Raw genomic sequence first — 11,354 nt, 5'->3', positions numbered from 1 at the left:
GTGCCCAGATCAAGGCCCCCGAAACGCAAACGGCTCGATATAGCTCCTGAGCCTCGACCGCCGTGTTCCGCCTAGCATGACGGAGGCTCGGATGTATCGCGGTTGGGGCGTGAGGCTCTCTCCTCGGTTTGAAAGAAAGACGAGCACATTGGAGTGTTCGGCACGTTTCCAGACGCGTTCTGGCATCTCTTATAAAGTTTGAAGCACATCGTAAAGACCAAGCTCTGGATACTCACTCTGCAGGTACATGAGGAATGACTCTATCATATTACCGTACGGCTGCATTGGAACGAGTGAGATGGGAAGAGTTCTCTGCTGATCTAGAAAACGAATCAACTTATTCCACAACCTCCGAGGTGAATCTCTGGCCGTCACCGCTGTAACTTTTATAATCACGGGGAAGTTCCTCAGGATGACCACTGAGCGCTATCCGCTAATGGCTCGCACAACCAACTGGACGCATGCTGAGGACTATCCAGATATTTCCTACTCTTCGGTGTCGAGACGAGTGCCTCTCCAGTGCACTTGTCAAATAAGTGCCCTCAGACTTGCCGCTTGCTCAGTGACTCAGAATATTGCGAGTCACAAGTTTCTGTGCTGCGCTTGCGAGTCTGCCATCGGGGCGAGCGCATGCTGCAAGTGAGATGTACATCGTCTTCCGAGGAAGATGCTCAACAGGTATGCAACCGAGAACTACTCCATGCATCGACATAGACGAATATCCTTGCCTGCTCTGTGCAGCATCCAGCAAGCAGGTGTACCGCAGGTGCGCTACGAAGCCCTCACCCATTCACCGGTATATCCGTACATCGCTCTCCAGTCGGTGCATCGTGCAGCGAATATTGCTGTTCTCGACCTTCAGGACAATGACGCGTAGGGTCGTCCAAGCCCCGCCGACTTTAGATTAGCTTTGACGGCGCACGAAACGACAATACCTTGGCTGCCTCTGAGGTGACTTGCTGGACACCTCCGCCAGTACGCACACCTGCTGCGTGTGAGCAACGAGCCGCACTGTAGACAAGCTGCTTCGTCGCCGTTGCTGAGGACAGGATTTCAGAGTTTCTGCGTTCATTGTGAACCCTCGCAGGGCATTATTTACTATGCGAGCGCTCGACGCATGTAAAAATTGTGTTCCAGACGACAGATTTCGGACATGAACGCAGAGCCACCTGGCACAGAACGTAAACGGGGAGCGGACGCACAAACACCGTTTTCGTCCGTTTCGGAACGTCACCCGCACCCGGTGCTCACAACGACCCAGCAACGGAAACGACTGGTACTGCCCTACACACTGCAGTGTTTACGGTGTCAGACTTATATACAGCGGGGACGCAAGCTAACCGTTCGGCGAGAGTCGAGTACTGCGGTGCACGCTCCATCGGAGCACCGCAACTGGCGGTACCTGCTGTGCTGTCCTCGGTGTCGCGCTAGGTTCGCCCTCCGACCGAGAAAAGATGCCCATCTATATAGCTTGGAGAGCAGCGACTCAACAGAACCTCTGCTCGTTCGAAATGCAGACCTGATAGCGCCACAAGCGCACGAGAATCCGAGCTCCGTCCCGGACGAACTTGACGCAGCTATCACTGGGTTTATGCAAGAGATGCAGAACCCGCGTAACGTCCGCACAGAGCACGAGACACTTCCATACAAGTTGACAGATACAAGCGCAAAATCATCTGTGGTGAAGCGAGCTCGACGTGCATCCAGGTCGCTGCCGGGGCCGAGCCTCGCCCAGTTCCTCACTTCGGCTGAGTCCATCTTCGATGAGGAGCCTCTCTGGAACAACAGCTCATCTGTGGATAACTCGACTAGCAATTTCAACGTGTAAGGCAGCGTGATCCACTGCAAAGTAATGCGACTAGCCAGCTGACTTGCATGCTCCCCGTCACAGAAGCGCTGTGCTGACCGCGGCATAAGTTTCGCGAGCAGCACCGACTTCTAAAGCAGGACCCAACTCCATGCCTGCTGAAGCTCGTCAATCGAAGAAAATGTTCTGGAAACAAGTCAAAACTCGGCGATATATCGCCAGTGTCCAGAACCTCGCTTTGTGATGATGCCGCGTAACACGCCGAACATGCGAGTTTTCGAGACGTCGCTACACTGCGACAGTTACCGCGTTTCCCGCTGAGATCTGCTTCGTAAAAGCTTCATTCGATAACGGGAACCGCTGCAAGGCACAGAGGCTCGTATTGGTAGAACAACAAACCGCTGCGGAAAGAGGCCATCCCGAGCGTCGCCATTCCTAATGCCACGTAGAACGCCCCCTAAAGTCTTTCCTGAATGCAGCATCGAACAGAGAAGAAGCTCGCATTCGCGTCCTTGACCAGCGCTCGGCGCTGAGCGGCTCGGATCCCGAGCAGGTGACAGGTCGCAGCATAGTCATCCTTTCGTGGACACCGCGTGACTACGAAGATGAAGGTCGCAGCATAGTCATCCTTTCGTGGACACCGCGTGACTACGAAGATGCAGGTCCTTGCGGTCGGCAGAGAGCTTTGCGGCAGTCTGGAGGATTTCGCGCCGACGCCTCACCGTTCACAACGCCGTGCCTTAGTGCTTCCGAATAGTTGCACAAGAACGACCTTCCATACACTAGCTCAACGTCGATCAGTGCTCTCGGCTTCCGTATCCGGGTCTCCGGCTACTTTGTACCTCTCGTTCCTGAACGCAACACCAGCGAGTTTGTAGTCAAACAACGCATCATCACCTTGTGCGAGCAGGAACTGCGCTGTTGCCTCCATGACAGACGGCGCATACAATAACATGTGATGAGGCAGCCGCACCCGCAGGAACCAATGTCGACTCGGTAGCCAGGTCTCATGAACGCCCACAATACCATCACTTGGTGCAACCTCCGACGCTGCACTGCTGATAATTTGTCCACGCCCCCATGCAGACTCTTGGGACCGGACCTCGGGAGACCGCGTTCGCGTAATAAGTGGGTTAATGGGTCCCATGTCGCCGGCAATCACCAACACAGGCATGGAATCGGGCATGCCTCCTCGGCGGAGAAACCATTCGGCAGGCATTTCGAGCAACTCACGACCCGCGGCAGGCCCCAGTAGTGTCCTCGCAAGCCGTTCGATAATTCGATACGGCATTCGGCCGTGAGCCTCACGGTGTCGAAGCGCTCGGGCAAGTGCAACACCACCAAACGGTGGTCCCAGACAGACTGCTCGCCCTCGACGTGCAGCCTCTGGCGTCAAGCGTGCCGTGTGCCAGGCGGTACCCGTGAGCGCCTCCCGCAGCACCACGCCACCGAAGCTATGTGTTACGAAGGAGATGGAACCGAGTCGTGTCGGAAAAGCGTCTGATCTGAGACCGGACTCAGTGGCAATAGAAGCGAGGAACGCTGCCAAGTGCAGTCCATGCTCCTCAAGCGTGTGCTTTCGGGCAGCGTAGCCGTAGTTGTACACGTTGAAGCCGCAGCGCTTGAGGGAGCTCGCGAGCGGTACGAGTTGCCAGCGGAATCCGCCAAACCCATGAATGCACACGACAATTCGTGAAGGTTGTGCTGCGGCTGGGTGCATGCAGCATAGAACCACTTACGGAGAACGCAGTCTCGCTTGTGTGCAGCGCATAAAACAGAACAAGGCGTCGAGCGGCGAGCGCAGCGGTGCAAGTCGACAGCCCCGAACAGGCTCGAAAGGTCCGGTGAACTTGCTCCGGGTTTTGTGCTGGGCTTTGCATCCGGTGACACGAACTTGACAGTCAAGAATAAACCTGTTGCTTCCAAGGAATTGACACGCTTGTTTGCGAAGGTACGACTTCGGAAACGCCGAGTAGTCCACGAAAACTCGGCACTGTAGAAGAACACTGTTGCTTTCAGGGACTTGCTCGCGCGAGAAGACACATCGTCGAAAACAACACACGGTTTACCACATCGCAGCAGCGTGAGAGAGGGCTTTTGCTTCCGAGGAGTCGAGTCACATGTCAGAGGGTCTCTTTCGTCTACCCTGTACAATAGCTCGGGACGGTGCGCTGACCGCGCACTCCGTGGCATACTGGGTTGTGCGGAAGAGCGCCACGGACACCGGACAGCAACAGGGACCAGAAAGTGAACTCTGGGAGAGTTCGTTCCGAGGTCACCGCCTCTGTGGCGAGCAGGTCACCCTGAACGAGTCCGTTAGCCCGACATGCGGTCCGTGTCCGACAGACTGCCCCCAGTTTACCGTCATCGGTCCAAGCAGCGCTGCTCCTGGCTCCGATCATGACTGGAGACGACTGAATCTAGTATACACTACCGATAACGTCATTGCATTCGGATGGGATACTCCAAGTGGACAGCGAGGTACCCTGGAAGCCGTTGCACTGCGCTGGAGAGCGTTAGCGGCTTTGGCGAGCCTGCCCAGCGCGGACACCAGTGAAGAAGCGAGCGATATCGCCGTACCGGAAGAAATCTAGGTTTCATTCGTGCTCACCTGTGAAAGGTGTGCCCGCGAGAGCAGATCATTCCAGGTCGTTGAAGGATCAACGAGCATGGCTCACTCGCGAGCGATGCCGCTGCTCGCCGAGAACAGACTGCATCAGCGATCGAGAAGCCGCGTCTACTTCCCAAAGAACGCAATTCATGTCGACAAGCTGCATCCCGTGCTGAAAATTGGCACCTTGCCCGCTCGAGAATGTGCTTCTTCCGTCAGCAGACTACAGGGGCGATTGCTGCATATGAAAATTTCTTCGGAAAGGATCACTCGCTCTCGAGACTCGCCTAACACAAAGCTGCGGTAACGCTCGTAGACTCCGCGCGAATAATCCGGACTGCCTGTTCGGTCACAAGATATCGCTCAACTTGCGTCATCCAATCCTTACAGATTCGCGAGACCAGTGAGTCTGCAGGAATCTGCTGAAGGTGCTGGAGCGCGTGCCGAAGATCACCGCGTTCCACGCAACGGCGAGCCCACAGCAGCCGCTGCTCCATCGTTAGCGCCAAACCTGTGCCTGGCTTTGTTTGCTCTTCCGCTCTTGCGTCTTCGGCGTCCAGAATCTGGATGACGCTGACTTGGTCAAGGTTCTCTTCAAGTCGATTGGTCTTCAACCAGGCAGCTATTCTTGCCAGCCAGTAACCCCAGACCCCTCGATTGGCCGGCATGAGCGCTGCGACTCGGCTCTCCGGAAAGACGTGATTGAGGAAACGTTCCTGGAGAGCGCTCGCTGGTGGTATACCCTGCATCGCAATGGCAGGGGCCAAACCCGAGAGCACGCACTCAACCAAGGCGGCGGACTGTTGCCAAGTATCGAGCGAACTTTCAGGGTTTTCTTTGGAGGTTGCTAATGAGCGCCAGGCTTGTTGCATAGCCGAAAGTTCAGCGAAAAATGGCTCTCCCCGCGTGAGCCGCACAGCGAGAGCCTGCCACAACAGCGCAGTCCGTTGCGCCCAGTGTGCATACTGTTTGTAGAGGCGGTCGCGGAGCGCTCGAGCCTCCACGCGCTCCATCAACATTTGCAACTCTAAAAGTCGATCGACCTGCTCACGCTGCAGTGCCAATCGTTGTGTATCGAGCTCATCTTGCATCTGCTGCCGCAGCAGAGCCTCGTGGTCGCTCCAGGCCTTCTCGAACTGCGGACGCAGTTGGGCAAGGATTTGGGGCTCCAGCGCTTGCCGTAGGTGCTTTTCCAGACGCCGCAGGGCCCGTTCCAGGTCCTGCTGGAGAGCGGTTTCCTCTTTCATGAGCATTAAAGCCAGCTGACGTCGTTGCTCCACCGGATTCGCTCCGCGTCCGCCAAGTAACCCGGACTTAGACTGCGACTCTAGGGGTTTCACAAGTTCCCGTACACGTAGGGCTTCTGCCAAAACTAGCACACTAAGTTGCTCGACAAGCGCTTGCATTTCCACGGCAGTTGGAAGGATATGTTCCCGCGACGCGGACAACTCGGATGTGTCTGGGGCATGCTGCGCAGTTGCCTCTGCTTCTGTGGACGCGCTTAACGTGGTGCTCGTCGATGTCAAAGCGCTTGCTTGCTTTGTGCTGACCGGTGAAGCCTCCTCGTGCTCGCTCGACTCGGCTGCAGTCATCTGCTGCGTCGTGGAGGCATGCGCTGAAGATGTAGCAGATCCCTCATCTGCAGCTCCCTGGAGTTCAGCTGATTCAGAAGATTGTGCTTCTTCGAAACCAGCCGAAGCGGAGATGTTCAACATGTCTTTCTCATGCGAGGCGATCTGCGTCGCAGCAGTTTCTGCGTCTGCTCGTATACTATCGGTTGACTCGTGACCTATGAACGACTTGTCCGTTGGCGGTGCCTCCTCGAGACGCAACTCGTTGTCCAGCTGCGTAGCAGCCGCGTGAAGCAGCCGGGAACGCTGGACCGTCGCTTTGTGAATCCTATCTTTCTCGCTTGATTGACCATACGGTTTCCCGGTAAGCTGGCTGAGCCAGCGCGTCGTTCCCGGCAGGAGCCGCTCTGCCCGTGCTCGAAACGCATCGTTCAAGTCCAGCGCGACGAGCACACCACCCAAAGTCAGGGATGGCACCACAAGCGCGACGTACCATAGCGAGAGACGGTGATTCCGTGTGGTAGGCTTCACGGTTGAACGACTCGGAGTCGCTGTGGAGGCCGTTGTCGACGCAGGCGGTTGCTCGGAAGCGGCGCTGCTCGAGCGACGAAGCCACTGCCTCCTCAAAAGCCCTCTGTAAACGCTCTTCTGCAGTGATCCCGCACAAACATGGGTCTTTACGCTTCTAATCAAGTTCATCAGTCGAGCCTGATTCATGAAGAAAAAGGGATACAAACAAGGAAGGCCTTTGTCGGTAACGCTTGCGCAACGTTAGCTGCGATGCCAGGATGTCGACGTTCGGTGCTAACAGGAATCGCTTCGCAGGCTTGCGGACTTGGCGAGACGATGCGCGGAGAGCTTCAAAGCGACTTTGGCGGGAGGAGAGACCGCTCTTAGCCGCTGATGCCTCGCCTTTCTACCCGTATCAGCATACAATCAACGAGGATGTCGTACACGGGCATACGCACGAAAGTGTAGTTCTTTTCCGACTGTCGCCTCGTAGGGCTTTTCTGCGGGAAGAATTTGTAACTCGGACGGAATCGAATACAAGACTTGACACGCTCAGTAAGGTTTCGGCATCAGCTTTTGAACAAGTCCTCTAGGGAACGAAGTTGACTTTCTTTTCGTCGTCGATCGAGCGGCACAAGTTGCTGCGTCCGCGAGATGCCCTGAAACAGAAAGATCGAAAACTTGAGGAATGCGAGCTTTGAGCATCCACACGCAAGGAATTCAGAATATTTGGGGCTTGTGCGCTTGTTTTGGATAATGATTTCAGGTATGTTACGAATGCGTTATTCGAGGTCGTCGCAAATGATCTGGAATCCGGAGCAATAACGAATTCCAAAACCAAACAGCGAAAGGAGCAACTTCGAAATAACGCCCAAAATTCCTATTACCGTGTATGCATCCGTGAGCCCCTATTGCTGCCTTTTTTTGACGATCAAGGCCATCCACGCCCAAAAAGTTCGGAAAAGCGATCGAAATGGATGAAAAGCGCAAACAGTTCAGCGTTCCATTTCAATCGCAAACGGGTGCAGCTGATACGCCTCTTACCATGTCGCTCGGTTTGCGTTGCACACAACGCTCTATTTTACGCAGTTTGAAAGTTTGGCGCACCAGAGAAATCAATTAAAGGCGTTTTCGGGATTCCCCAGACAGCATAACACTTCACGCGGTCGCTTCGCAATGCCCTCACGTCAACGCTCGATCGTGGCCTTCAAGAACGCGCTCTTCACGCCTGGTCTTCGAGCAGCGGCCAGCACGCGCCAAGTGAAAGCGCGAGTACGTCATTCGCAACCTTCGAGATCGTCGGTGCGCTTTGTTTGTCGCAGAAGAAGCGGTCTGGGGACACGACCTGGAATAGCTGCTGCTGCAGCGATAAAAGCAACGGCTCCGTCGCCGAGCTATGCAGAGTCGGGCGTGGATCTGGACGTCGAGTCTGCCTCTGTGAGAGCGCTTGTCAAAGCGCTGGGTGCACCGGGCCGAACCCCACCTGCGCTAGGCGCGCCAGCCGACCAACTAGGGGGCTTCTCCGGTTTGATCGACTTTGGACCAAACACACTGCTCGCCCTATGCACTGATGGTGTTGGCTCCAAACTCGTACTCGCTACACAGCTCGGTTTGTATGATGGCATCCCGTACGATTGCGTTGCCATGAATGTGAACGATCTGCTTTGTATCGGGGCGGAGCCACTCGCCTTTGTGGACTACATCGCAGCGCCGCATCCGGAACCAGCCCTCTGGGCTACACTGGGGAAAGCACTCGGTGCAGCGTGTCGACTTGCTCGCGTTACCCTAGCAGGCGGCGAAACCGCTAGTCTGCCGGATATGGTGACCCACTTGGACATGAGTGGAACAGCGCTTGGTTGGCTCCCACGCGGAGCGCAGCTCGACGGTAGGCGCATCGAGCCAGGTGACTTGCTCCTAGGCCTGCCCTCATCGGGCCTTCACAGTAACGGGTATTCGCTGGTTCGCAAAGTTGTGGCGCGTTCAGGCGCTGACCTGAACGCACCGCCACCCTTCGATGTAGCTACAGAAGCGTCAGCATGCATGCGTTTCATGGTATCCGGCGAGGAGCACCAACCGACTTGGTCGATGACCACGCTGGGGCAGGTGCTCCTGTACCCAACGGCAATCTATGTGAACCCAATAGCCGATCTTGTGCGTCTCTGCAGAGAGCAACACGCGCAAGCACCTTGCTCCTATGAGGCGCTCCACGGGCTCGCACACATCACGGGCGGTGGCCTCAGCAACCTCCTGCGTTGGCGATCAGATCTTGGTTTTGATATTGAGAATCCGTTGCCGGTTCATCCGGAGTTCCGCTGGCTGCAATTTGCTGCAGGATCTATCAGCGATGCGGAAATGTATCGTGTATTTAACATGGGCATGGGCATGGTGTTGGTGGTCGAAACCAGCGCTGCTGCTCAGGTCTGTGGCTGGTTGGCTGAGCGTGTTCCCGGTGTTCAGATCGTCGGTAGGGTAACCGAGAGTGGTCGGGTACGGCACTGCCCGAGCGGTGTAGAGTACGATCAGTACGGTTAAGTAGTCTAAACTGAGAACAGCCCTTCTATTGGAACTGTTTCCTGTAATGTAAAGTACCACACGAGGACAACGCCAGGTGGATGTCGGGATCCTGCCCGGCTACAGGTCAACGCTCGAACGGAGATGATTCTGTAGTTCAGCGGAGGCGTTGAGGTTCCATGCAGCTGAGCGGAGCCTGCCTGGACTCGAGCGCGGTGGTCTATAAAAGCTCTGTAGGCGCTTGGGGAATGTTCTATACGTGCGCTGCAAGTGCTGAACAGGAGTTCCGGACTTGCTCTGTATGAACTTCAGGAGCGCTGTCCAGGTGCACGCTGCGTGTTGAGCGCGAGCCCAGTCGCCTTTGAAAGTGGCTCTGAATAGTGCCTTGTGCAACTCTACTGGACGACAAAAGCGTCTCGCCATTCACAGCCGTGGCCCAAAGATGCTTTCGCACTGGAGACTTTGGTAACGCCGAAACCTGAACTTGAATTATCCGTTATGGCGAGGAGCTGATCTCAGGTCAAGAGCGTCCGGCGCGGTGTGCAGCGGCGGCTCCGTACGCTTCCTGATGCTGCCTTGTACCGAGCATGTCGCGCTCCAGACACTTTTTGCCTGCACAAGTTTTCGTACGCTCTGGTCAATACCGCAGCAACTTCTCCCGTATAAAGCGATGTTTTGTTCGAGAGCTGGTCGATAACGTGCTGGTTGCAATTCAACACAAAACGTCATGAGTGTTTTACCGGGTTTCAACGCAAAAACATGTGCTTATGAATGATATGTACCAGATAAATAGCTAGTTTAACTCATGATCGAGCTTTCGATAGCTGTTCTGTCCTCTTCGCCAGTTCTGTAGGCTCCAAACTCCTGCTCAACGTCTTCATCTTCGTCCTCTGCTACGGCCTGCTCGTACTGTTGGTACTCGCTTACGAGGTCATTCATATTGCTCTCTGCTTCTGTGAACTCCATGGGATCCATGCCTTCGCCTGTGTACCAATGAAGGAAAGCTTTGCGCCGGAACATGGCAGAGAACTGCTCCCCGACCCGTTTGAAGATCTCTTGCACGGCAGTCGTGTTGCCGACGAACACGCAGGACATATCGAGACCCTTCGGTGGAACGCCGCACACGGAGCTCTTGATATTGTGCGGAATCCACTCGACAAAGTACGCCGAGTTCTTGCTCTGCACCATGCTCATCTGCTCATCGACATCTTTGGTCGAGATACGCGAGCCGCGGAAGTAAGCCGCTGCTGTGAGGTAACGACCCTGGCGTGGATCACAGGCCACAAACTGGTTCTTCGCATCAAACATTTGTTGCGTCAGATCCGCAATAGACAGGTGACGGTATGCAGTGCTTGCAGTTGCCGTCAGAGGCGCCAAGGAGACCGAGAAGAAGTGTAAGCGCGGGAAGGGAATGAGATTGACAGCCAATTTGCGCAAATCTGAGTTGAGCTGGCCAGGGAACCGAAGGGAACAGGTGATTCCACTCATCACACCGGAAACCAGCTTGTTCAGGTCCGCGTATGATGGATTCGTCAGTTTCAGCGTGCGCTGGCAAATATCGTAGAGTGCCTCATTGTCAATGCAGAATACCTCATCAGCGTTCTCGACAAGTTGATGGATCGAAAGCGTTGCATTGTACGGTTCCACAACAGTATCACTCACTTTTGGGGACGGCATCACGCTGTATGTGCACATCATCCGATCGGGATACTCCTCGCGAATCTTGCTGATAAGCAGCGTCCCAAGGCCGGAACCAGTGCCGCCGCCGAGAGAGTGCGTAACCTGAAATCCCTGCAGACACTCGCAGCTCTCACACTCCTTACGAACAACATCCATCACTGCGTCAACAAGCTCAGCACCTTCTGTGTAGTGACCCTTCGCCCAGTTGTTCCCAGCACCGGACTGACCGTAGACAAAGTTATCGGGCCGGAAAAGCGTACCGTACTCGGAAGCGCGCACTGCGTCCATCGTCCCTGGCTCAAGGTCAACGAGCACCGCTCGCGGGACATAGCGACCAGTGCTAGCCTCGTTGTAGTAGACGCTGATCCGTTCGAGCTGCTGCTCCGAGTCGCCGTGATAGAAGCCTTGGGCGTCGACCCCATGCTCCTCGGAGATCACTTCCCAGAACTTGCGCCCGATCTGGTTTCCACACTGACCAACCTGAATATGCAGTATCTCACGCATGACCTATTCTTTCTTCACCAGCAAGAGAAGGAAACGTTTGGGTCGCGGTTTCGGTAGCGAACGCCAACAACGTAGCGCACTACCTGCACAGCAGTGCCGCGCAACGGCCGCAGTGCACAGCCCGCGCTGCGCGCGCGCGAATCGCCCCGCCTGCTGCGCG

The 11,354-nt window shown here is 55.6% G+C and overlaps 5 protein-coding genes across 5 annotated transcripts; 2 read left to right on the top strand and 3 right to left on the bottom strand.

The window, feature by feature from the left end:
• Positions 1-1,153: 1,153 nt before the first annotated feature.
• CYME_CMN267C (hypothetical protein) lies at positions 1,154-1,828 on the top strand (the record flags this gene model as incomplete). Its single annotated transcript, XM_005537328.1, has 1 exon — positions 1,154-1,828. One exon carries the CDS (start codon positions 1,154-1,156, stop codon positions 1,826-1,828), a length of 675 nt encoding a protein of 224 aa, XP_005537385.1.
• Positions 1,829-2,594: 766 nt separating this feature from the next.
• Positions 2,595-3,527, bottom strand: CYME_CMN266C (hypothetical protein, conserved; the record flags this gene model as incomplete). The annotated part of the gene is made up of 1 exon (XM_005537327.1): positions 2,595-3,527. The coding sequence occupies one exon, from the start codon at positions 3,525-3,527 to the stop codon at positions 2,595-2,597; it is 933 nt and encodes a 310-aa protein (XP_005537384.1).
• Positions 3,528-4,705: 1,178 nt separating this feature from the next.
• Positions 4,706-6,706, bottom strand: CYME_CMN265C (hypothetical protein; the record flags this gene model as incomplete). Its single annotated transcript, XM_005537326.1, has 1 exon — positions 4,706-6,706. The coding sequence occupies one exon, from the start codon at positions 6,704-6,706 to the stop codon at positions 4,706-4,708; it is 2,001 nt and encodes a 666-aa protein (XP_005537383.1).
• Positions 6,707-7,675: 969 nt separating this feature from the next.
• Positions 7,676-9,031, top strand: CYME_CMN264C (phosphoribosylformylglycinamidine cyclo-ligase; the record flags this gene model as incomplete). The annotated part of the gene is made up of 1 exon (XM_005537325.1): positions 7,676-9,031. One exon carries the CDS (start codon positions 7,676-7,678, stop codon positions 9,029-9,031), a length of 1,356 nt encoding a protein of 451 aa, XP_005537382.1.
• Positions 9,032-9,808: 777 nt separating this feature from the next.
• On the bottom strand, positions 9,809-11,194 carry CYME_CMN263C (beta-tubulin; the record flags this gene model as incomplete). The annotated part of the gene is made up of 1 exon (XM_005537324.1): positions 9,809-11,194. One exon carries the CDS (start codon positions 11,192-11,194, stop codon positions 9,809-9,811), a length of 1,386 nt encoding a protein of 461 aa, XP_005537381.1.
• Positions 11,195-11,354: the final 160 nt, after the last annotated feature.

Source organism: Cyanidioschyzon merolae, chromosome 14 (assembly GCF_000091205.1).
Source record: "Cyanidioschyzon merolae strain 10D DNA, chromosome 14, complete genome".
NCBI lineage: Eukaryota > Rhodophyta > Bangiophyceae > Cyanidiales > Cyanidiaceae > Cyanidioschyzon > Cyanidioschyzon merolae.
Note: the sequence above shows the minus strand (reverse complement) of the source record. Positions and strands in the feature narration are given on the sequence as shown.